The sequence below is a fragment of the Calliopsis andreniformis genome, chromosome 12, assembly GCF_051401765.1.
Source record: "Calliopsis andreniformis isolate RMS-2024a chromosome 12, iyCalAndr_principal, whole genome shotgun sequence".
In the NCBI taxonomy this organism is placed as follows: domain Eukaryota; kingdom Metazoa; phylum Arthropoda; class Insecta; order Hymenoptera; family Andrenidae; genus Calliopsis; species Calliopsis andreniformis.
Window position 1 is genome coordinate 14,769,416 of NC_135073.1, and position 26,734 is coordinate 14,796,149.

General features: G+C 42.5%; 2 protein-coding genes across 3 annotated transcripts; one reads left to right on the plus strand and one right to left on the minus strand.

Moving 5' to 3' along the window:
- Nucleotides 1-145: 145 nt before the first annotated feature.
- Nucleotides 146-25,007, minus strand: Sev (receptor protein-tyrosine kinase sevenless). 2 transcript variants are annotated; one of them, XM_076388690.1, is made up of 20 exons: nt 24,799-25,007; nt 17,110-17,169; nt 12,199-12,258; nt 11,983-12,073; nt 10,362-10,594; nt 10,019-10,258; nt 9,234-9,381; nt 8,652-9,148; nt 8,270-8,559; nt 7,840-8,196; nt 7,464-7,767; nt 7,071-7,394; nt 6,394-6,995; nt 5,571-6,206; nt 4,087-5,492; nt 3,583-4,005; nt 3,276-3,496; nt 2,746-3,216; nt 2,303-2,666; nt 146-1,741 (listed from the first exon to the last, which is right to left on the minus strand). In XM_076388690.1, exons 1-20 carry the CDS (start codon nt 24,949-24,951, stop codon nt 828-830), a joined length of 7,794 nt encoding a protein of 2,597 aa, XP_076244805.1. In that variant the 5' UTR covers nt 24,952-25,007; the 3' UTR covers nt 146-827. The 2 variants fall into 2 exon arrangements, with proteins under 2 accessions (XP_076244805.1, XP_076244804.1); XM_076388689.1 differs by having other exon boundaries at nt 3,276-3,499.
- LOC143185922 (cAMP-dependent protein kinase catalytic subunit 1) lies at nt 10,625-11,865 on the plus strand. Its single transcript, XM_076389251.1, has 3 exons — nt 10,625-10,658; nt 10,697-10,755; nt 10,798-11,865. Exons 1-3 carry the CDS (start codon nt 10,625-10,627, stop codon nt 11,863-11,865), a joined length of 1,161 nt encoding a protein of 386 aa, XP_076245366.1.
- Nucleotides 25,008-26,734: the final 1,727 nt, after the last annotated feature.

Genomic DNA, 26,734 nt, shown 5'->3' on the forward strand with positions numbered 1-26,734 from the left:
CTAACAATATGTAAATAGCATATTAGAGCATCGTTAAATAGGAAGACTATAAATATCTCTGTTTTCATCTGACTTCTAGAAACAATCCTTTCAATTTTATAAAAATGTTGGTCCCTTGTAAAAAACATTTTTTTTTATCATAGTTAATATCAAAATATTTTCAAATAGTATATATCCAAATTTACTACTACCAGTCATAGTGCTACATTCTTTTTTAGTTCATTCTTTGAATTTAATACTTTCGTAAAAAAGAATAATGAATTAGACTAAAAAAATACGAAATTTGTATCAATAAAATATTTACAGTACATTCCGAATTCATTATTTTAGCTCGAAAATAAACTTCAAGCATTATCAGTCCATTCATACGAAATTCAGCGTAATTGACGACTTTTATTCATAGTTGTACCATTTCAATAAAAATTACTAAATTTACATACAAAACTTAACAAATCCTTATGCAACATGAATATCAATTTCAAGATCATACTTTATATCACCGAATATGAAATTTGTACAATGAATAGTGAGACTTTAATCATACTTTTCTTTAAATAAATACATTAGCTTTTATAACAAGTATAAAACTATCGCGAATAACTCTAATCCCGACATAATACTCTATAACTATCCTAGTTTCTTAAATGCTAAACAAGTCCATGATTATTAATTAAAACTAGCAGCTTTATAATCAAAAACATTCTGCCACGGTTCACGTGAAATCAATTTCCGATATTAATATTTAAATATGTACATACATTAATATGGCAGTTTAAAGCTATGGAACTTTACACGTACTTTCAGTTTAGATGTAATTAGAACTGAAATTACAATTGCAATTTAAAAATATGACTTGTTCGAACGGCGTCACTCCCATTTACTCTAACAGCATCTGCATTAATGTTTGTATAGGTAACAATATTGTTACTATCCTCAACTGGAGTTTGCCTTAATAAATTCAATAATGTACTGTTTATCACTAAAGGAATATTAGCTTTACCGTTTTGTAGATTAGAATGAGTCCTTTGGATTTTTGGCAACGTGTTCTTCGTAACACTACTGTCATTCAACGTTGTTTCTTCTGCGCTACCAATGACACTACTCTTCAGTGGAAGAACATTTTGCGAACTGATTAGTGATGAGCTTGGTCGGGTAGGTGGGGCTAAACTAATGTTTGAACTGAGAGAACTAGAACTTCTGCCTTCTAAACTTACTTCGGACCCTCGTCGCTCAACTATGTTCCGTTTATTCTTTCGTTGATCAGTCAAAGTGAAAGAATCTCTCTTTAACATCGCCTTAATCGTTGGAACGGTTAATTTTGCGCTATCTAAGGTATTACATTTTTCAGTCATACTTGTAGTTGACGCTCTTCGACGGTCTGGCAAATTCAAACTAGATATTGAAGATCTCTTATCACCTATTTTTTCTAATTGTTCTCTGTTATCACTGCATAGATCTTTCTGCTCTTGTAAAGTATTAGATTGCAGAGTATCTTTTAAATCAAGATTTGTACTACCCTTATTTAAATTACTTAAATTTTGATCAGAAATATGTATTGATCGAGGTACTTCATATCCACTTGTTGAATTTTCCCTTAAAATAATATCCTCATTATCTGCTAATAATTCTAAGTATTTTGGTATTTCACCAGAATGCGATGTAAGCCCAGCATTGTGAGAATTTTGAAGGAATGGCTGCATGTCCCTGCTACCTTCTGAACTGCTAGATTTCCATGAATTTCCTGGGAAAATGAATTCATTATATTCTATACATTTCTATTCTTTAAATTTTGTAACAAGGCACAATGAAAAAGAAATAGAGAAAGCAGCATAGATAGATGATGTTCACAAAGAACCTACCTGAGTTATTATGATTTTGATTCTCGTCAGCAAAGTAAGCCATGTTAGACACGCCTGCAAGCATGAGCCATGCAATGATAAATATGTATTCAAGCAAATTGTTACATTTATATATTGAACACATTTCATGATGCTGTGTCATGATGAATAGACAAACTGTGAATATGATTATTGAAAAGATTGTGTTTTCATATTTGAGAAAAACATGCTTATGTTGCGACACATGGAGATAAATTGTATTTAGTAAACAGATTAACATTGAAGTGAAGATATTCATGACCATGATTGTTCTATTAGGTGATGAAGCAGCTAATATTAGACTAGAAGTTCAGAAGTTGAATTGTAATTGAAGAAATGTAAGAGTCATGTATAGACACAAGCATTTAACTATCCGTAACTATTTATCTGTTAAATGTATTTGCTTGATTACAATTTAAACTCACCTTTCCTAGCTAAGTAATGACCAGCATGTACTGGGCTCAGTGTTGCATCCTCTATAGTGCTTCTTAGACTAACTATTCTTTCAAGGCAAACTTTAAAGCTTGGTCTGGCATCAGCAGCGCTCCAACAGCATAACATCAACTGATGTAAAGCAGGTGGACAATTGAGGGGTTTAGGCAACCTTCCTCCTGCACGTACATGGTGTAATACTTCTTGATTTGTTCTGGCAGGGTATGGTTGTTGTCCCAAGGATGTGATTTCCCACATCAATACACCAAATGCCCAAACATCACTCTGTGATGTGAACACACCATCCACTAAAGACTCTGGGGCCATCCAACGAACAGGAAGTAATCCTTCCCCTTCCTACACAGAGAAATGTTTTAAATAAATCACAACTTCTATACAAATCTATTCAATAAATTGTAATAATGGGTATACTTACTTTTCGGTAATAATCATTCTTATATATATCCCTTGCAAGTCCAAAGTCACCAATCTTAACAACACGATTTTCTCGGTCTCTAGCAGACACTAAACAGTTTCTGCATGCAAGATCTCTGTGTACGAAGTGGAGTTCCTCCAAGTAACGACATCCTCTCGCCACATCCTCGCACATAGCTAACAAATCTTGCAAACGTAAAGCGTGTGGGTCTGTGGGTTGTAGAGATCGACTTGCTCTTAAATAGCTCAATAAATCTCCTGCTTCCATCAGTTCTAGTACTAGTAGCGGTGGATCTGTATCTAAACAGACACCCAGAAGTCTGAGCACGTGCTTATGCCTAAAGTGGCTCATGAGCCTCGCTTCTTGGAGGAATTCTGTTTTCTCTTGCGCTGATGCTCCTTTTCTAAGCGTCTTTATCGCGACTGGCGTGATTCCTGGCCTTTCCAGGTCTTTCGCGTTACCTTGGAATACCTTTAAACAATTATTATTAATCACAAATTCATCATTAGCGCGTGTTTTGTTTCACTTACCTCTCCAAAGGCTCCACTACCCAAGAACTTAGCCAATGTTATCTGTTCCCTTCTGATTTTAGGCAGCGAGGAGTCATCAGGATCATTCTGCAAAGTAGACGCGTACAAGGCATTGGATTGAACAAAATTTCCTCGTGGTATCTCTCGAAGGGTGGCTAATTCTACATCACTCACTAAGGGAGGTAAGACTGCCTTTTTATCTTCTTTGCGTTGCCTGTACACTGCTGAATTATAAACTTTATTTATTGCTTTGCTATCGATGCCCCAGCATGAGTAGACTAGTTCACTTTCACAATTATATACTTACGGCAAAGAAAATAGCAGAAGCAAATAAGGATAATGGTAATAATAGGAACACTAAGTCCTAACACTAATCCTAAGTGTTGTTGAGCCGCCAATATCCCTCCTGTGGTCTGTGTTAAATCAATGATAGTGCTCGATCTACTCCAAGCACCGAATCCATACGCGTTTCTAGCTTGAACACGAAATCGATATTTATCGTCCATGTCTCCAGTGATGATCCAGTAATTATCTGTTCCATTATAATACAGCCTCCAGCTGGCGTTCTCCGTAGAGTCGATTTTTTCGTTGATTTCGTTTATCTTCGTTCCCTCGACGCGATAGAGGGTAATCTGGGAACCATGAGCTTGAGCTGGTTCCCAGTTCAATTGATACACGGAATCGCGAAGTTTAGTCACCGTGGGCATTCCTGGGGCACTTGGTACATCACCTATTTGTCAAATAATTAAAAATAATATTACCCCTAAAGACTAAAAAAATTAAGTTTTAAAGAAATCGTGGCCTCGCTCACCCAGCGTTTGAAATGTGAATCTCCCATCTGTAGGCCATACGAAGTCCTTCTTATAGCTTGGATACCTCAAAAGCAGTCGGAATTTGTACAAAGTACGCGGCTGCAGTTTCCGAATGAAATAAGTTACTCTGTCTTTATCCACTTTAGATTCATTTGCCACCTGCCAGTCCTCCACTGCAACGTCTTTGTACTCCAAAGTGTACTTAACTGTTAAGTTAATAGATGGTATCCAAGACACGTTCATACTGTTCACACTAACACCAGTCAAAGTTAAGTTATTAGGCTCTGGGAACATTTTCACTGCGTGTCCAGGACTCTCACTATAAACGTCATTGAAATGAGCAGGATACGCTCGGACAAACACTAGGTACTCCTGACCAGGTAGCCATGGTTCTAATAGAGTGTAGAATCTACCATCTCCAGTGCGTTCAGTACCCTTTATCCACTGTTCCCCTTTCTGTCGTACTCCATTGATTAACGTATCCAACCTCCAGTGCACCTCGTACCTAACTGCTGCGGCATTTAATATCTTCGGTGGCATCCAATACACGACAGCCAAAGTTGGTGTCAAAGCCTCCACAGTCACGTTCTCAGGAGCAGTGGGGGCGCCTGCTCCTGTTCTCAAAACGACCCCTGAGCCAAACTCCAAGCTCATCGATTCTAGATCAGCATAATAGTTACTCAACGCCAATTTCAATCTGTATTTCGTGAAAGGCTTCAAATTCTTTATCTCATATTCTTTCTCATAAGTCTGCAATTTTGTTCTCTCGGTGTCCTCGCATTTAGTAGGGTCGTTCTCCAAACACTGGGACACGTATATTGTGTACAGAGTCGTAGGAAGATTGTACTTTTTGCAGCCGAAATGAGGAACTGGTTGAGGAAGCCTCACAGTAATACTGTTCGCAGTTTTCTTGACTTCTTCGACGTTGTAGGACACTTGATGGGGTATCAAGCAATTGGTGATTGGGTAAGGTTGCAGAGACTTCCCGAGAGCTTTGATACTGCGCACTGATGTTAAATAAAAGTGCTTGATGTCTCCATCTTCGGGGTATTTCTTGTTTATGTAGTAAATTTGGTTCTCCGCGACGTTGGACCAATATATATTCATCTTATCGACAGTCAGCGATGTCGGTGGCAGACCTTTATTAAAGTCTGCGCTCACTATTAAGCTACACGTGCATCCATTGATGTCAGCGATGTTCAAGTGTCCTTCCAGGGAGATCCAATACATGGCTGGCTTTTCAAGGATGGTGCTGTCGATTGTCATCACGGGAATCACAGACGGTCTATAAGGGCAAGAGCAATCGTCGATATGATTGAAGAAGGGTTGAATTGCTTTGCCGTTTAAGTCAGACTGCATTATCACGCTCCTGTCATTTTTTGTCACCTCTATCCAGTACAATGATCTGTAAAAATAGACAATACCCATGAGTGCCAATTACACTCTAATTACATGAAACTAGACCTGAAGAACTGATAATTACCCTGTGGATGGTAGTATATCAAGATTAAGAATGCGTCTGCTGGTCGTCACAATGTTCTCGTACTTCAAAATCCTAGCCTGCCACATAGTCAAGTCTAACTTAAAGATGTGGCTACCGTTCTCATGATAGCCTGACTCAGACCAGTACAAATTCCTCGATACCCAATCGACAGTGATGCTGAAAGCACTGTTGTTCAGAGTCAACATCTTGGTAGCGTTCACTCCCACCAAATCTGACGTGACCAATTCCTGCATTTCGTTTATCCAGTAGATCTTATTCTCTGCTCCCAGATAAGTCACTTCGACCGCGATATGCCTAGTGATAGTGTTATTCTTTTCTTGGTCCAGGTCTGATATCTTCACTGCATCCATAGTAGCGACCAACAACTGTGGCACAGGGTTCTCATATACTGTTGACACGTTGATCACATCTGTGTAGGGACCTGCACCTATTTCAGTATGAGCTCGAACTTGAAAATAGTATGTCGTATTCGGCAGCAGGTCGTGAACAGTGTGCTGCAGTTTATCAGAAATGAGCGACTGATCGCAGACCTGGATCTCCTCATGGTTTTCCATGAACCAACATTGAACAGTGTATCCCACGATCAGGCCGTTCGCAAACTCAGGCCTGTCCCACCTGTAAAACACGATAACAGTAACGCTAAATGTCGCATAACTCAGCTAGTTAAATCCCATGTAAAGTTAAAAGTGAAAGGACTTTCGCAATTCATTTATTCGATAACATCTTATCCTTCGATTTCTCACTGCTGGTTACCTACATAGTTTCGCAATTGTAACTCGCGCAAAAAATTTCCCTTGCTTACCTGAATATTACAAATATATCGACGTTCTCGCTCAGAGGCTCCTTGTGAAACTCTATGAACGCTCTGGGATTCGTTGGCTGAGTGGGAACACTCTGCGGCGACCTTAACGTTTTTCTTGTGTGATGAGCTGTTTCCCAATAAGTGAATGCCTTCACGCTCACTTCCAGAACTGAGTAGGGTACAATTTGCTCGGAATTGTTGTAAGGCATCGAGGTCTCCGTCGTTATCTCTGGATTCGAGTTTGTGTTAATATAATCCGCGAATTTCACTTCATAGAACACTGTGCCATAGTTGATGTTCTCCACGGGATCCCAGGATATGTTGAAGTTCCTCCACGTCCCTTCGACTCTAATACTGCTATAATTAACTGCATTTGGCAAGACCACTGCGGTCTCTGACGTGAGATTCTTTGGATATTGATGAAGTGCTGGGTCCATGACAGCTACCATGTGCAAGCCAGATAAAGTGATACCATTTATTATAGCTGTATTCTGACCAGAGAGATCGCCTATCACGGCGTTTCGGTCATCCTGGAGCCATAGAAGGTGTTCTGAGAAGTAGCAGAGTGGTCCTTGCATATTTGGATGTTGTAGAGCCGAAACCTGTGGATAAAGATATTAGAAACTATTGAGCTGATTTATCTATGATGCTTGATAGGGTTTAGCGTTGATAAGGACCTTCTCGGGCATAATTTTATGGCTCATAGGGATTCGCTCGGACGTCGGCGCGCGATATACGATCGATCCACTTTCGTAGCTTCGGACGATCCAATAAACGTATCTGTTCTCTGTGTCCAGGGTTAAACCCATCACCTGTTTGCCATTAAATATCTCGTCCGAGTGATAGTACCTCCTGTCCTGTCCATTCAACCGCGCAACTTCTACCGCGTGCCCCGTGGACCAATACAAATAAGCCTCCAAAGAGTCTATCATCAGTTCTTTAACTATGGCTAGGATCGACATGGGCTCTTGATGAGATCCATTCAAATGTGCCCTAGTTATCTGAAAATAGTTAGACAATAAGTACTCGTAGAACTAAAGATGCTCTAAAAAAGTGATCATTGTACTTACAATTTGTTGCTTTGGATTAGCCCAGTACAGCTTCTTCGATATCCAATCGACAGCGACGCTCCCAACCGAGTGAATATTCATCTTAGTTTTCTGGTGACTAGTAATATTGTACCGATATAAAGCAGAGTTATTTCCCACAATGTAGAGGACATCCTTGTACCAGCTCACGTCGACGATATGGTAATCGCTCTCAGCTTCCTTCAAACTGGCTTTGTATATCAAAGTATCGATATTTTCTCCAGTCACGTCACTTCGTAGAAGACCCTCATTTGCAGACCACAAAATAGACGCATGTGATCCATCCCTAAAGGGCCAACGCAACGTAGAATCAATGACAAAGGGTTGACTCATCAACATATTAAAGACGAGAATTTACCGTAACGTTCGACCCCTAAACTCAGTGGACCACGGCCCTCTACCAGCGCTGGTATAGGCCGCAGCCTTGATCGAGTATTCTGATTTCTCTCTGAGATTATGCACAGTGTGAGACGAGCCAGCGATATCTTTCTGATGTATCGTCTCCCCAGTAGACTCGTCTTTGATCTCCAGCTCGTAGGACCAATTCTGCCAAGCGCCCTTTCCCTGACCCCCTAATAAATGAGGCGCTTGCCAAGAAACTTTCGCCCTCTCCACCCCCAGAACAGCTTGCACGCCCGTGGGCGGATTCACTGGGACAGGAACAGGCTGGCTCGCGTCCATAAGTACATTGACACTGACAAATGAACCGTTCGACCTGAAAGGGATAGGGTTATCGAGCCATCTATACCAATAGCAGCGTGCCTCGGGTCCAAATGAAGAAATCTTACCTATCAGGGTACGCGTTGTGGAAGTATCTGTTCTGTCCAGAATGGTATCCTTCTATCAGCACCTCTTCGCCATTCGTCCAATAAAACAGACCGTTCGCCATAGCTAAAGACACTACGTTCTTGAACTTCGCTTGCTGGGTGTTCTTGCGGAGGTCCAAGATCTCGCGACCATCCAAGGAGACCGACATGACAGTGTTCTGACTGTGGTGGGGAACTAGCAAGCGGAAGTTCGTGTGATCGACAGTGAAAGCACCCAGGTGAATGTCGTCGAGGATTAGATATGGTTGAACCTATAATTATAAGCCAACTCGTTTATTCCAATGCTGCAAGTAGTATAAAACATAGTTCTCATTGCTGAGATGATACTTTTTCTGAAGTTTACCTCGTGCTTCACTCCGTTGCTTATGTCAGCCAGGTCAAGCCTATACAAGCCAGCCCTGGTGACCCAGAAGAGGTACCCATTGTAGGGATCCACCTCGATGTGAGTAGGTCTCGTTAGAAAGCCAGCTACGGCCACGGTCAAGCCCCTTCCGTCCAAATTGCATCTCGCTATCTGCCAAACTGTCGTCGCGTGTTTCACTTCGCCCAGAATGTATAAGTGGAGGTTTAACCAGTCTACTGATAAGCTCAGAGGTTTGAAATTTGCTTGACTAGGGCTGAGTATGACTGTTGGCGTGGTGCGTTTTATGATAGATGTTCTGTACACGTATCCCAGGGAATCAGAAACGAATAATTGAGCAGAGGCGACGTGAATTGCGACACCACGAATTGTACTTGTGTTTTCGTAGACGACACTCGGGTCATCCAACATGTCAGCGTCCTGTTTCATGACTACGTGTTGGCCGCCGAGAATTAGGATGGGTTGTTGCGTATCTTTCACTGAAATATAGTAAATTTCGTGGGAAATTTGTTTAATTCATAATCTAGATGTAAAGATAAGAATTGTGGATATCCTGAGACATACCAGCCGGTTCTGGGGTAGTAGTAATGTAGTGCACTGCAGGGGGACCCTCGCCAACTCCGTTCCTCATCGTCACGCTTATAGAATAGTTCTTATTCGGTTCAAGATTTTGGAACATGTAATGATCCGTATTCTCAGAGGCTGGTATATCCTGTTGATCGATTGTAAAGTATGTTAGAAACACTGACAGTGTGTCTCTCCCTTTCGACCCTTGCTAGGAAGTCAGTATGCGAATATAGGAAAAGAAACGCCATGCCAGAAACATATTTCATGGAAGATCTGGTTCTTACAAGTGAACAACCTTGTGTTAACGGGATTAATATTGGTGAAATTAATAGAGATATTCAAGCAGCGAGCATTTTTTAAAACAGGCACTTCACAAATATTAGAGTTAGCATAAAAATTTATTAAAGTAATTTGTGTTTAAATTAATAAAAAAGACTAAATGTCCTAAAAAAAAAAGTTACAGCGTGCATTTGGCCCCAAACATGCCTACAACCCTCGCAATTTATCATTTAGAAAAAAATCCCTTCTAAGGAGGGAGGGAGATCTTGTAGAACCAGTTGACGTTTCACAGAGCAGTTCGCTTAGAGAGAATAGAAAAGCAATCGGCTTTAAAATACCGTAAAACAATAGCAAATATATCGATAGATATCTTGTGAGCAACATAGAACAGAAGAGTCGAAACATTGTGACGTAGAATTGTGCTTCTCGCAAAATAGACAGTGAGAAAGAGGTAGAATTGTCACATGATATATGATGTATTGAAGTTCTGGCGTGGCGTATACCTTAAGCTGGGAGTGGTCAGCCCCTTGCAGACGCAGGACATAAGACAAAAGTGGCCCATTCGGAAAAGGGCCTGGTTCCCAAGACACAGAGACGCGGCAGCTGTCTACTACCGCCGCTCTTACAATTACCGGTGCTGAGGTAGGTAAACCTGCCGCCAACGTTCTTATCACTACACTTGGAGCAGACACGATTGGCTCAGGATTGTGTTGAGACGATTTTAAGAGTAGCGCTACACGAAACTGTAATTTAAAACACGATAGAAAGTCTCATATTTAAGATAGAAGAAAGCAAAAAAAGGTTTATGAGAGGAAGTAGTTGACAGTCGTAAATGTAGTGACTTACTCTATACTTCGTGTACGGTTGCAAATTCTCAACCAGAATCTGATCGTCTTCGCCCCAGGACTGGTTCCTGCAGTACTGCCAGGTTTCAGCTAATTCCTCGTACCTCCATTGCACCAGGTACGAAATGCCGCCGCCGCGTCTTTCGATGTCTATTCCATTCCATTCTAGCCTTAGAGATGTTGCGGTCAAGGAGTCCGCCACCAGCGCTGGTGCCGGAGGAATGCCTATTTCCGCTGATAATTGAATCGTCCAATGTTAATTCCATGAAAACTAATATCATCAAAGATATATTACTTGGTTAGGTGTGTAGGTCTCGAAAGCGACAGAAATCAAAGAAAAGAAGATCGTGCAGTCGATCCATAACCACAATCATTCCCAGAATTGGCCTATAATAGTGACGTGCTTGCGTTGGTATTAAATGAAAAGGAATTTCTAGCAACAAATGTTACTGAGACAAACGATGAATCTAGAAAAGCAGCGAGCTTTCGAAGAGTATCAACATATTCTAGACGAACTAAGGGCAGCGTTTTTCCAAAGGTGGAAGGTTAAAAAACAGGATACTGTTTCTTTAAATGACTTCGAACGGTACCGAACAATCGGAACTGGCGCGTTCGGTCGAGTCATCCTCGTTAAGTACAAACCGACCGCCGTCTTCTACGCCATGAAGATACTGAACAAGGCTAAAATCGTGAAGATGAAGCAAGTGGATCATACATACAATGAAAAAAAAATACTCCAATGCGTAAGGTTCCCTTTCCTCGTCTATATGGAGTTCTTCTTCAAAGACAACTCATACATCTACATGGTGCTACCATATGTCAATGGTGGTGAGATGTTCACACACCTCAGACGAATGGGAAAATTCGACGAGTCTCTGGCTCGATTTTACGCCGCCCAGGTGGTACTCGCCCTCGAGTACTTACATCACTGTAGCCTAGTCTATCGCGACTTGAAGCCAGAGAACATTTTAATCCAGAGCACTGGCTACATCAGGATGACAGACTTTGGCTTCTGCAAAATGGTAGAAGGCAGAACCTGGACTCTCTGTGGAACGCCTGAGTATCTCGCGCCTGAAATCATTCTATCCAAGGGTTATGGCAAATCCGTCGACTGGTGGAGTTTTGGAGTTCTCATCTACGAAATGAATGCTGGATACCCACCATTTTACTCTCGAGACCCAATGAAGATATACGAGAAGATCGTCTCGGGCAAATACAAATACGCTCACCATTTTGGAGAGGAACTTAGAGACCTCATCAAGAATATACTCCAAGTGGATCTAACTAGACGGTATGGGAACCTCAAGAATGGTAGTTTAGACATAAAGGCGCACAGGTGGTTCTCGACCACAGACTGGAATCAAATTTACCATCAGAAGATTCAGCCTAGTTTTGTACCTAAATGTAACACCCCTGATGACACGAGCAACTTCGATTACTACGATGAAGAGCCGCTGAAGATTGACCCTATTGATCGTTATGCTAAAGAGTTCGCGAATTTTTAGTAGAGGTATTAAGGACTTTGGATGTAAGAGAAGTAGATTTTTAGGATAGTTATAGGAAAGCTCATGCTGCAAGGATACAGTAAAGTACTCAAACAAAATGTTAGCTAGCAAGATTACCTTTCAACTGCTGGAAGTACCGATTCAAAGCGTCGTGACAACCCAGAACACAGTACAGTTCCTTGGGCGGCAGCAGTTCTTGTGTTCCGTTCTGTAAACGATATCGCAAACGTTAAGGCTCCGCGGACAGTTATGCTCAGTGGAATTACGAAAAAGACGCATGCAATGTTAAGCACTAGGTTAAGGAGTAGCATTGATTTAGCAAATTATACTAACGCAGACGGCTTGACAGCTCGTGTCGAGTGCTCGTTGCCACGCTCCACAGCCTTTTGTGCACTGAAACAGACACAAAAGCCTTGTTACACAATACGATGTTCCCCGTAGAAGTTCTGCCAGCATGGAAACGTATCAATGTTAACTAACTTAGCGATCCTACGCGATGTATCAACCTACCAGATATTTAAAAACATACTTCGTTCTTTACTAAGCTCTTCGTAAATTCCTTCACGATTTTTACCTTCACAGTGTGTCAACTTAATACAGTCTATTATGTTCCCTTTCGATTCATATTCCCCGAGGGCCAAACTTCGCGCGCAGTGCCACTAATCGAGGCAATCAATCGTGACACAGCGTCAGTGTCGCATTATTTTGGCATTGAAGTAACTGGAACGTCTGCGAGGCGAACTGTTCGAGAGATACGGACAAGAACATATGGCACGTGCCTCAAGTAACGCCCACGTTCATAAGACGTCTGCTTGGTTCGTGCCGAGCATGGATTTGCGAACCGAAGTTTAACGCATTAACTTTCTGCACGAGAGGATGTGGGCATTTGTCGGCGACAACAGGCCAGCCTAGCAGAGGACGATGGAAACGAATCGGCTCGAGACTCGACCAAGACGCGTTGTTTTTGCTAGTAACAGGGAATCACCATCGTCTGTAGTATACATACGTAAAAGTAGTCTTTTTTCCCTCAAATCAACGCGCAAATATTGCTGATGCGTGCCTCGAGTCTAGCCGTCTTCTTCTTAGCGATAAACGAGGCCCAAGATCAACGATGTTATCGTAAAGAAAATTGCGTTATTACTTTGACATAGTTATTAGACTGTTTTCTGTACGCGATTTTACGATCTGCCAATAAATCGAATAACGGAAACGAGATGGAGTAGAGATTTCAGTGGCTGGAGGTCGTCCAGGAAGTCCGATGCTCGCTTTAGGATAAATAAGAGATCTCGTAGCCAAGGAGGAGACAGTCACGATCTTGTTCCTTAAGAACATCTTGAAAGAAATCTTGCTCGCTCGCAACGCGAAACATAAATATACAGAAGCGATTTGGCGTGCTTGACCGTCTCGAGGACTTCAGGAAGAGTAAGTTTGTAATATGTGGTTCTTGAATGGGACGTTTCGTTCGTCAGCTGCAACTCCTTCCTCCTGTTTTTAAGTGTCCCTTGGTGGCCTTCTAAGCTACTTTCGAATACTTCCAGCTGGTACTCAATCAACTCCAGCGTAATGCTACACGCTGCAAAATCTCTAGTTCAACATTATACATAGAGATACGAGAGAGCTATTTACCAATTGTCGAGCTGATCGACACTCTACCGCATTCGAGAGGCGCCGCACATGAATGGCACTCTCGACATTTTAGAGTAATAAGCGCGACACGGAAAACTTCATTCGAGAGGATTAATGATACACCTGCGTCAGACATCGTACACTGCACTCCAAAGCAGTTTATATTCACTAAAGTTATTAAAACATATAAAGAAAATGTTACGCTATTTTTTAAATCATTTTAAAGCAACAGGTCTCTAGATTTCTGAAATTTCTTTATATTTATAATTCCTGGATAGATCCGATTAGTCATAACCAAAACAGCGATAATTTTTTTTTTCGATACTACAATCGAAAAAGATCGAAAATAAATACTGAGAGATTGTAGCAGTCGCGCTACATTCACTTCGCGCTGTACAACATTGATTTACATACACGCGTACGGTGGTATTCGAGGGTATCACATAGGTCAGATGATCTGAAAAGTCTAGAAGGAAAGGGACCTCCAGCGCTAGATAAACGTTATTAATAAACATTTGGTGGCAGTTCTGTTTTACGATGGCGCTTTAAAGCGCAGTGGGTGCGCGAGGTCGTCGGGGCTGACGAGGGCGACAATTATTAACCACGTTTACAACTATACCAGTATTGAAATAATAAAGAGTATCGAACACGGAACGAATCAGAACGTCGGGGGAACGTAGAGTTCGTTTGAGGCACGATCGCGTTAAAAATACGACGCTCTCCCTTATCAGTCTCCGGCGAGAAAAAAGTAGAAAGGAATTTAACACGCAGACGAAGTAGCCGTCGAACGATCATTTATCTACGCCGTGTACGACAGTGGAAACTGTTACTCTAACGACCGAGTCGACGATAATTTTTAACATCTCAATTAATTATTTTCCTCTGTGACATTTCATTAATCCGCCCCTATCAAGCTGAATCCTCTTTTTCAATTAGCTCGTACAAAACGCAGCGTCGCTCCTCTTCGATTTCGCTGCGAAAGGGTCCATCTGGTAATGGGCCGAATTCGACTCAGCCCATTAAATTGCCGTATTTTTCAACGATCCAGCTTCGAGTAATAGGGGGTTGACAAAACTATCAGACGATGGAAAATGGCCGAAGCGCGACGGCTCGACACTGCGCCCGCTAATTTCTCACTTCCTCATTAAAACCTCAACACACATTACGCCCCAGCCAGGCCCTCGCTCTACTCGGCTCCCCGTAGATCGTAGATCTTCATCCTACCGCGTGCTGGAGGATCTATCCGTTCTCTCCTCGTTTCATTTTAACCCTGTTCGCTGATTGCTCCCTTCCACTGGAAGGCTACATGGACCATGAGTGATGAGGCTTCTCGAAAGGACGATGTTCTTCGAGACTCTGCTCATTAATTTTCCTGTTTAGCTCCCAGGAACTCTTCGATACATCGAATATCATGGCTTCCGCCTGTTTACTAGTAAACAGAGGAGAGGGTGGATCTTGAAAGTTTCGTTTGCAGAGACGACCGATGAGTGGTGTGTTTCTGGTAGCCAAGTAGCTGCATTTGTCATGGGTATTTTCACTGTCGGTGGTCCGCCACTTTCCAAACACCCTTGACTGTCTGGAGTCAGTCTGGCGGGGTTGTCTTTTTCTCGAGTGCTCGAGATATCCTTCGAGTTAGGAAACATTTTTGCTCGGCCACAAATGGCTCTCTCGAAAATCAACTATGTACTGGTTTTTCTACTACTCTTTTTTCGGTTTCCGTGTGGGGAGCTGAACACGCGATATTTCGTACAAAAGGAATTCCACGGATATTGGCTCATCGCTATCGAGCCGTGAAATTACCGGAAGAAGCATCAAAGCTGAACTGTGTACTTGCGCAAGGGTGCCTGCGATAAAAATTAATATACACGAACGTTTCTCCTGGATGATATTAGAGTTTGCGTAGAACTGTAGCCTTCTAGAAATTAATCTATTCTATTAGAATTAAAACGTGTTTAAAGTATGGAGTAAATAAAATGAGGACACTAATAGTAAGAGCTTAACTCTATCAAGTGTTCACAAGCGATATTTAGAGCATTTAACGTTTCTATAGAAAATTATTAGTCTTTTTGATGGAATAACTGCGTCCATTATTTCTACTTTTCTCTGTCATCCAACGGGCGAGTTAACCCAGAATTTAATAAACTCCACCGTAAATCGTTAGATTCGCAGAGGAAGGCAATTAGGGTTGCGTTTAGCAAAAAGTGGAGCGTCTTCCTCTTAAATTGTGTCGCTCACCGGCTAACCGTTACTCGTGCGCGTTACTGGAACGTACGAACCGTGAAATGAGGCGAGGGAGGAAATCGCTTTAAAGCGCGATTCACGTACCGACCCATGGCATTCGAGGCTGCTCTTCCACAGCACGCAATCTCGTGCCACGAAACTGTATAAAATGAAATACTGTCACAGGCACAGGGAAGCGATGTCCTCGTGGCAGGACACGAGGTAGGGTCGCGGTTTAATGACTGTGCTTCTTTTTTTCGGGGACACGTGGTAATTAAGCGGATCGGGGCCCTTTTGTCCTTTTCGTAGCATTAATTGCTGGTCTCGTTTCCTAGCCTGGAGACACGCGTTGCTGGATATCCTTCCGGCTACATCGGGGGTCCTTCTCATTTACCCCACTATCCTCTTTTTTGAAGCTCCCTAATTACCAGTATTTTAGCTAAAAAGGGTAATAATCATCCATAACTTCGATAAGACTCAGTTTGCTTCTTCCAACAGGATAGTTCGCTTCCATTACGTTAATGGGTTCGCTCTTTGGGAAGTTTCGCTAAAAATGGCCCAATCTTCATCGCCGTAAACTAGTACAAGTGGCTCGTTGCACCATTCAAGCTAAAAATGTCATCTCCGCAGCGGCGAGCGTAGCAAAAACAGCGACAATTCGCGAGCATCCCCAGTTTCCCTGGTTTTTCCCTGGGACTTCCGGAACAGGTCGGAGGGACAGAGAGGGCCACGGGGGCGGAAAGAGACGAGCAAACGGAGAGAGCGAATCCGGAGTCGCACGGCAATTTGGCGACATCCGCCATAGGCCGCACTTGTACGCGATCCAATTTAAAGTCACGAAGCCGTACGAGCCCATTCTTTCATTCGTATACGCGCAATACTACGTGTACACGCGTTCATCCATTCATTGGTCACCTACATGGGCCGACAGCGAGATAGAGAGAGAAGGATGGATAAAGGGCAATAGTGGAGACCTGACTTTGTTTTTATTTGCCGTTTACCGTCTCTCTGGCGAGCGAGCGAGCGAACAGGGCCCCCGGGACGGCAGCGGAAGTACTTTCATTGTGACGGGGGGCCGGCATCCCTTTATTTTCGTCTCCGACGTTCGCGTACGCTAATAAACGTTCGTCGATGCTCCCCGACGAACTTGCTTTAAATTCGCGCTGCGACTGGCCCGAGAATTAGCCTCGTCCTAAGTCATTGGGCCATCTACGAGTGGCTTCGGACGGAAGTCCGTTGCCATTCACGTGATCCATTCAGGATCTTTGTAAATGAAGAGGCGTCGTTTTTTATTCGATCTCATTGTCGGATTTATCTGCTGAACTATGTGATACTCGTAAAGGGAATTTAAATTCGAGAGCTGTGGCTGAGAGTTTAGTGTGGTGTCTCTGATCTCACCTGATCGATCTTGCATCGGACACCGCAGCCCACTTCTGAACTTGAGTCGTCTGTTCGATTCTGAAAACAATACAGAGTGTTACGAGTCAATATAAAAAAGGGGCTCGTAGAAATTGACCCTAATGTATGAATAATTTAAGAAACCATGGGAATATTTTTATTATAGAATCGCAATATTCTTCACGCGTGTTGATTTAAATTCACGAAAAGGCAGGTGATACTACTGGCCTTCTTACATAAACATGAGACCTACGGTTAATGAAATGTGCATAGGAGCCAGTCGACTCCGAAAATTCCCATAGAAATACGCATGGCTACACACCCTCGTTATCGGCGAGTCGAATTCTGCTGATTCCTCGAGCCACCCCCTCCACGTTTCAGGCCTCAACTATTTGCCTTCGTTTCCATTAAAACCCGGACGCGCACCTGTGTACCGGAAACACGTAACGTACAGGTGCATACGGTGTAACGAGTGTGTTACCCGAAAATGATAGGAAAAAAGCTGGGACTCGCTGCCGATTATTCGGCGATTCATTTGCGACAAGGCTTAGGGACACGGGGGGTGTCAATTGAACCGGATGAAACAATTTACTATCTTTTAAAGCTTGGCAAGCGATTCAATTTATTTTCTGCGGCCCCTGCGCGTTACGCGACCGCACGTTACCGCCATTCGAATCCCTGTCTTTTTTTCAACGCAGTACGTGCATGTAAACTGGATTCAAAACTGTCTCTTTACGCTTTGTTATTCAGTGATACAGTTGTATACCTGAGAGCCAGACTAACTCGAGTCGTGTTTTATCATTTTTCAGGAGAGTCGAAAAATATGCGATCATCCATTTCTTAATATTCGAAGTAGTTTATACTATTAAGATTCTTTTATTTATAATGTAACTTAACTAAATACCTGTTAATCTAATAAAATGAAAAAAAGCAATAAGATCCTGTAAGAACCTCAATTTTTTTAAAAATGAACTTGGGTTAATCTGACTCCCAGGTACAGAGTTATTATCTTGCATTATTTGCGAAGATATTAATACTTTCTGAAAACTGATAAGAAGAAATGTTTTAAGTCACAATTTGTCTAAATTTAGAATATTGGTAGGCAGCAATCTCTCTACGGTAGTCACCGTGTTAATAAAGAAAGAGAAAAACTTCATTTCTGTTATATAAATTTGTTTACATGACCCTCAACATTTCAATGTTCCAAAGTCTCTTCAAATGCCTCTGTCCATAGTCACGATGGAAATTGCTGACGAGTAGCCTTCACGTAAAGAAAGCATTAACGGGTACCACTGTTCTCTGTTTTCCCGCGAACAACAGAGATCACAGCGAGTGACGAGTAACCTGATAATGAAAAAGAGAAGACGGTGCAGTGTTTTCGCGACTATCGCCGTCCAGCGTGGATCTATCAATTTTACGATGAATTTTTTCATCTCTCTTCTTCTTTGTGATGTGAAAACGCATCTCGTTGTCCGTTCCTTGCCTTCCGACACGAAGCTCGTTTAACTTTGCACCCGATTAATCAAACCGTACAGACAGGCACACCATGTGAAACGAGTACCCTTGCGACAACACGAGTCTCCAACATTGTAAATATTCTCGATAATGAACACTACTCCATGTTTTAGTAAATTAATTTTCAGAAATGTAGAATTCCTATCTGCACTCTTGCACGCTTTTTCTTTGACTTTTCTTAACGCACCTGTTGGTTAATTTTTAATTTAGCGTTTAGTTCCTTCGAGATGGTAGGCTCAATCGAATATTCCCACAGTCACTCGATTTTATTGCAGCAGGTTTATCCTTGCTTCCGTTCCCACTTTGAGGAACACGAGGTTGGCTGAATTCTCAAGACGGAAATCAGCCGGTAAAGAGCTGTTTTATCTGATCTAAGGTAATCGTCTAATGTGTACCTGCTCGTCCTTCCGCACGTCCTTCCGTCATGTTCAACGTCTTCGTCACGCTCGGAAGCGTTCGCCAACTGTTGCGCTCCGCTCCAAGTCGCTGAGTGACGTTGATGATTGGGTCTAATGACCGGCCTCCGTCTTCCCTCGGACTCGATGCTCACGAGACAGATTCTGATCGACACCCCTTTTCAAGGTCTTCGGGGATTCTTGATATTTTATATTTATTTATTCATATCTACCGATTCTTGTGATATTCTCAACTCATGAAGCATGTACCTTGACGATATGAAACTCTGGAGAATATTATGTAAGAGTTTCTCGCTGAGAACCTGTCATTTGTAACTGATTATATGTTTATACGTTGCTGTGTATGCTGACATCGAAGAGGTCGTCAAGTTATCGACTCTGTCCAAATCTATCCATGCCAATCATTTCACGTGGTCTCAGGGAGAGATTAATTATCTACAGATGTCTAAATGAAAACTCATCTGTAGTTAATTGTTTATCGGTGCTATATATATTCATACAGGATGATTCAGGAGAAAAAGTCGATACATACCAGTTATTCCTAATAATTTTATTATAGATTCGAACAGTTTAAGATAGATATTGACTTTTACCCTTGAATCACTCTACACACTCCTCTTTGCAACGAGAATGGCATTCATCTATAATACCCAAGTCTCCATTTCCTTTTTTTATGAAGGTCCTTGGAGTAAAATATTCCACCCCCTTTTTTACTTTTACATTATTCCATTATTCATCTACATTCCCCTTGACACCACCATGGATACTTCAAGGGAGACCCAAACCTCCACCTGTACCAATCATACCGCGCAAGACCACAAAGATCCACAGATATCTATCTGAAATCGACGCAACGAAGGGGCCTTTGACACGCTGACAGCGCTCGACGGTGTTTCAAGTTGAAGGCAAAAGGTGTCAGGTTTTTTCGTGTGGTCTTGAACGAGCCATGGTCGCACGGTGTTGAATGTATACCGGACGGTGTCCACTGGGATGGAACATCTACCTTTGAAGTCTGAGGTTTGTCTTTGGCAAACACTTTAACGAGTGTCTCTCCACCACGCTCTCTCGGCTCATTCCAACCGCGATGCAACGGACGTCCCAGCGTTTTGCCGCGCGCAAACATTGCATTCGTTCTTCCAATTATTCTCGCGTTACGCGGGGAATTAAAAAGATACACATCGCCCAGCATCGTGGATCGTGCTCGTTTGCTCGGGGAACAGGAAGTAATTTTCATGGATAGCATTCTCGGTGGAAAAACATTTTCATGTCTTGTAAGCGTTGCGTAATGTCCAGTGTTCTTCGAGCTTCGAGGTTCAATTTTTCGTGATGGATTTCTTCAATTTCGTTATTTTTTAGTATAAAGGGAGTTGTAATGTCTGGAGAAAATTGTGTTAGATTTATGGTGACTTTTAGGAGGTTCTTCAGTAGTTTAGGTCGTCGTGTAGTCTCGTCAGACAGTCTCTAAACACTCGGACACACTGTCGCCATTTAATTTCGTTAATTACCTTCAAGATCGCTGGACGAATTAAAAACGACTGCCATCAGCTGCCACTCGTTACGATCTTGAAAGTACTGTGCACCACTGGTCTGTACGCGTGCGTAAAACGTGCATGCCTTTTAATTGATCTGACGTCATCTAAAGGCACCGAAACTCTGGTTCCCAGGATTTGTTTGCAGGCATCAACATGGCTATCTTTCGAGGAATTACCTCCGAGCTAACTGTCGTCAATTTGCAATGGTTACGAGGAAATTATAAGTACCTTTTAGAGATCGATCTTTCCACTTGAAGTACCCATCAATTAATGCTGTCTTCGTGTAATGGATGACTGGTGATCGTGAGAGAAAGTCAGCAGTTTTTCCACCTTTGAAAATTCCCTCGAATTCACGCTTGAAATCTTCGTGGATGTGGGCTTCACCCGTATATACAAGATTCACGAGAGTTGTAGGGTCGAATTCAGTCTTAAAATACGCGGAGACCATCCCCTAGATTTTATTATAGATCCTTCCTCGGTATCAATAAATCTTTTATTCGCTTATCGTGGATCGCGAAAGCGTTTCATTCATGCCAATCTCACTTTGACTACTTCTGGGTCTAGTTAAAGTTGGAGATAACACAGATCGTTCAGTTAAATAGTTAATCAGGTCAGACCGTTATTCTAGCACGAATTATCAGTTTTTCATGTAGTTCAGTCAATTGATCGTGAATTTCGTTCAAGAAACTCAGACACCATCAATCATCGATCTCGCAACTCTGACATCTTATTCAGTTGAATTTGCAGAATTTTTCCCGCCGTGTGATTCACTCAAATGGAGTTTAAATGTGTATCGACTTAGTAAGATCGTCTGCGGACTGTCCCGTTTATTCGGATCACTCGATTTCGTTTTCTACGCGATAGCGTATCTTTTGGGTAACTAAAATTAATCCTAGTATCGCTGTAATGATCCCAGTCATACGAATATTCGTAATTTTCCTATGATACGGTCGCGCTAGACTTCCACTATCCAAAATAACAAGAAAGCTTGTTTATTTGAAATATAATTCAGCGTTACCAGAAAAACTTCAAATTATTCTAACTGATATAGTAGAAGCTTAATTACGGAACGGAGTATTTGTGATTGCAAAGCCAAATGGTATAGGTCACATATCCTACTCTTCCTATTTTCGAGATATTGACGTTTAAAGTTTTGAATCTCAGTACTGTGCTATGGACCTGTGTCTTATATTCTGATTTTTTTAGAGGAAAATTCCTTTGCTTCAATTTCCTGTAAAAATAAAAATTTCCTCTGGGAGATTTCCACTAGGGCAGAGAGAATTTTTCAAAAATGTGATTTAAGTTGTTCCATCTTACAGCCACAGATATTTACAGTAAATAAATAATGAAAGAGGGACTTCACTGCATCTCAGATTTTCCAGTTTATTCTCACCGATGCAAACAGTGTCTCACGGTGCTCGCTCGATTTCGAAATTCACACGATTATCGATGCACTTGGAGGCGAACCCGTAGCAAGTCACGAGGCACGCGTTGTAGGTGAGAGGATGTGGCCGGCAGGAAGTCCATTGTGTACGGCTCCACATATAATATTGCACGTCGAGCGATCCTGCGGATTCTACGTAGTTTCGTGCAGCACGACGCGTCCATCGTGACCATGATGCATCCAGCCAGCTCGGGGAATTCTGCAGGTTGCCCTGGGCCAGATTTTCGAACCCCTACAGGTCGTATGCGTCGAGTTACGCTGTCCCCTGTTCTCGTTCACGCGAAACGAGATCGTATGTAGGTTAACGCGTGGGCTAGGGGATCCATTACACGCGCCGTTTAAGCAATTATTTTCCAATTAAAGAGAAAAATTCAGCGGCGTCGCTGGGAGGATCGAGGAATTTCAGCGGCGCTGCCACGGCTCGCGGAAGACTCGCGCCAGTTAAACGCTAATTGACAAGCCTCGGGCAATACTCTAAATTACGTCCACGTCCATACCGTCCACGCTCCCGTCTCTTTGTGACAGATTGGCAACAATAGCAACATTATTATCGGAGCGCGTTAAATCATCCCGTGGCAAAGTACGATAAATTATCGGCCAGGGTCGAAATCGTGCCGGCCCACAACCAGAGTTTTAGAAAGCGCACGATCGCGATTATGCAAGCATAGTAAGGTCACCCTAGGCATCACCTCGAGATACGATAACGACTTCGCTACTACAGACTCGTATTTAGTAAATAACACAAGCGCCAGTCGACCGTCGACCACGCAACGTAAACACCAATTTCCCTGCTTTAATAAATCGCTCGGTGCTTTTTCATTGTACTTAGGTACTTTCACTGACATGGCTTCACTTATCTGCCACTTTTTACGCCATGTTTTTGAGGAGGTATTTCTGTTCACCACTGACAATTTCGAAATCATGAAAACGTGAGAAATGGGCCCTAGATTAAGGAAAGCTGTCGAAGAGAAGATAAGGGACAAGTTAATTCTGGACCCCTTTCTTTTATCTGACTCGCGGGTAATTGAAATGCAACGGTTTGGAGAAATCACTCTCTCCAACGGGCTACCGATAATATCGTTGACCCTTCTTTAGAGCGTTCAAACAGATTCCTTCTTTTTCTTCGAGATTTCTGTTAATAGGATTCTCTGTTAGCGTGCGAACTCGCGCCATGTAAAAAGCTCGTAATCAGTGTCTTCGGCAATTGGCGTGAACGGAATTGGTACCAATTATCAATTTAAGTCTCCACGAAAGGATCGGCTTAATCATTTCTCCAGACCGCCTTTTGTTCCGTTCATCTCTCCTGATGCATCCTTTCAATCGTCCCCGCTCTTCGTGGGAGCCGTGGAATAAGACGAAAGAAAAAAAAACCATCAGCTACTCAGCGATTATTCGAGAGACTTCGAAAGGTATTTAGAAAAAATTCAGACTGACTCGTGGCACGATGAAAGTTCGAACCATAACGATCTTAAGGGAAAATGGCACAAAAAAGAGGGAAAGCGTTTAGAAACTCCTGTATCTGTTACGACTCCTTCATCCTCGAGATCGTGCTTATGGACTGCGATGATGCGCCGTCGTGTAGTTAAGTTAATTAATGAATGGTATAGTCGGGATGGAGAGTGGACTTAAATTGATACGTCCTTCGTGCGGAGCCATTTTTGTGCCACGCTCGCCTCGCTCCAGCAACGCCACTCGCGATTCCAACGAACGAATACTTTTCTCTTCTCGTTTCTCTGTTTTTTGCCAAAAATTACGTCATCCTTTCCGACAGAGCACGCGATTGGAGAACGTTCCTAATCTATGAGCCGTGAAATTGGACGTTGTCAAAGCTGTGGTTCGAGTAGGCGATCTTCGCGCGCAGAAATCGTGGCGCAAAATAATCGACAATTTTTGCGAAAAAAGGCTATTCAATGGGCCTTGAAGCGATCAATTTCTGGCTTCGACTCTCATCGAAGGGGCCAATTTCTTCGCGGCTGCGTTGACCTCTTCGCGCAAGGAATCGACCCCGCGATAAAGAAATTTCCCCGCGATTGCGATTATTTATTGCTGTAAACAATCGTTGCCAGTGTTAGGAAAACACGCGTCGGAAAAAATAGGCGCGCATTTCACGGGCAATTTGACGACCAGCTCGCGTCGCGCGCGTGATTTTTTTCTGGGACGAGGCTCGCACGCAATCGTCTCTCGGTGACTTTTATCTATTTGCTACTTTCATAATAAGCGCGTGCGTAGTATAATCGCAGGGAGACGACCGATAAGGCTCACGAAAATGCTCCTTGATAAATTAAAAAGAGGAGAACGCTTCAGCTTTTCAATTTATTTGGACGAAAGTTCGATCTTATCGGTTTGCACGGGATCCATGTAAATAACCTGTCACCTTCTTCCACAGATCTGAGTTATCTGTATTATCGAGCTGCTTTTTTTTCGTTTTTCGTGTTTTGATAGTGGGGGGCGAAGGACAGAGGCTGACGTTGGTAACACAACAGGTAGTGTCTTTGAAGTGGTAGGACACTGTCAGTAAAGCTAAAGAAGCGGGAAATTTGAAACTAGAGAAAAAAGTATTCAAATTCCATTTTAGAAGAGGACCTTTTTAAATAAAATACAGTTGAGTCCTGACTAACTTATCACGAGGTTCAAAACCGAAATATAATACTTTGTTAAATGTTCTATCTTTGATAGATTACTATTTAACAATTGAAATTCTGAATAGTCGAAATTTTATACTAAAAGTGTCTTCAGGTTCCCTAGCAACGAAATGACTATCTAATTTACTCAATAAACTCACCTGATTCAAGTCGAGATCGGGGCACTTCGAGGCGCACTCCTCTTGGAGGTTGGCAGGAGCAGATCGGTCCTCCAAGTCCTCTGGCAGAAGCGCCGAGACGCTTCCCGCCAACGCCAGCACCTTCAGAAGCACGCATAATCCTGTTGCTAACATAATATCCACAACCCCCCCTGAGACCAGCCCTCGATCACCCTCCGCAGAATTCTCGCGAAAATCGTTCAGCTATCATTCGTCATTGTTCTCTCGATCCCAACGACCTCCGCCTCAACAAAAGACACGGCGCGTGAATTAGGCCTGCTTCTTCCGCATTCTTCCACATCGATCCCCGAGCTCGAGGATTTCCAACACTTTTCTCTAGGTCTCTTATTGTTCTGCCAGTGAAACGGCCTCAAATCACGATCACTCGCAGAATCGCGCACTGAACAGTTACATAAAGAAGTCAAACGACTAGATTGCCTTCTTCCGCTGAAAGCTCACACGATGACACTTCTTCGAAAGTCTCGCCCTCTTAGTAGAAAGGGGTGAAGATACTTTTCATAGGGACGTTACTTCCATCCAGTTGTATCTTTAATGTCTCCTGTCGTTGGTAGCAAAATATTCTGTTGTTGGTAGCAAAATCCACTGACTTAATTAAACTCTACCTCCTTTAACTCACCCTGTTCAATATAAATTCACCCTCCTCATTTGCACACGCGATAGTCACTGAAATGATCCACAGGTACGAGTGTCAATAAAAAAAAAAGTAATTCCAGCACTATTTCAGTCACGAAACAGTCACGAGGTACGATCACTGGACGATGGTCCTTTGAAACTGCAAATCGAGTAATAAAAAATTCGAGTCCATCGAATCACCTGTGACGTTCGAGTCACGAGGCACGCGCAGCGACAGCCCGGCGTGGTTGTTGTTAATGTCTGGCAAGCATAAGAGCAACTGACTCCGAATAGCCACTAGAGAGTCAACTATCCCCCACCAACGACACCCTTATCTGTTGCACTCCGCTTGACCAATTGCCTACGGTGGTGGTAGGTACTTCGCTCGAGTGTGCACGTGAGCCCCTGCCGCGCCTGTGGACGCCCGAAGACGAACAGAAGGGAGGAACGATCTGAACCTTCGTTCGTGCAGGTCCGACCGACCAATGGTCAATTGGCAGATTGACCTGTTCTTACTATCCTCGTAAACTTTCATTCATACATTCGCACGTGCCGTTTCAGCCGACCGTCCACGTTGTCGGTGCCATTGAAGCCGGGGGAAAATCGATTCGAACAAAAGGGTTCAAAATCTTTTTTTTTAAATTTCGTGTGATACTGATCTTAGTACAGGCTTCTTTAATAAGAGTGTGGAGGTACGAGGGCAAAATGTTTTGTTGGACTATTATGTGAATTTTTATATTATGCATTTTCGAGAATAGGTAGATATAGGTACTATAATTTTTTTGTACATTTAAGTAGAAAATGAAAACAAGAATAAAGTTAAGACATTATGAAAAATTAACGTAGGAGAAGTATTTTGAAGGAAATTTCAAATTCCTCCGAGGAACCAGAAAATAAATATTAGTCTCGAAAATGTAGGATTGAATTTGGATTGCACCTCGGCCGAAGATCGCTTCGTTAAGCAAACTACCCTCTTTTCTCGCCTCGGCTCGAGCCGGATAGTACAAAGCAAATTCGAAACCGAGAATCAAACAAATATCTTCTATATTGACATTTCGGGAAAGAATGCACTCTTCCTTCAAAACCATCTAAACACTTCTGCACACACGCATCGCTTTGACAACTGGAAAAGGTACCATTTTATTGACAGTACATTTAAAAAGAATGGCAAATGTTAATCCAAAATTTGCCTCTACTTTACAAATTTTTTATATTTTCTTCACTTTTATGTTGTGTCAGTTTCATTGGTGCAGAAAAGATAAAAATTCGATTTTTCGTTCCGTGC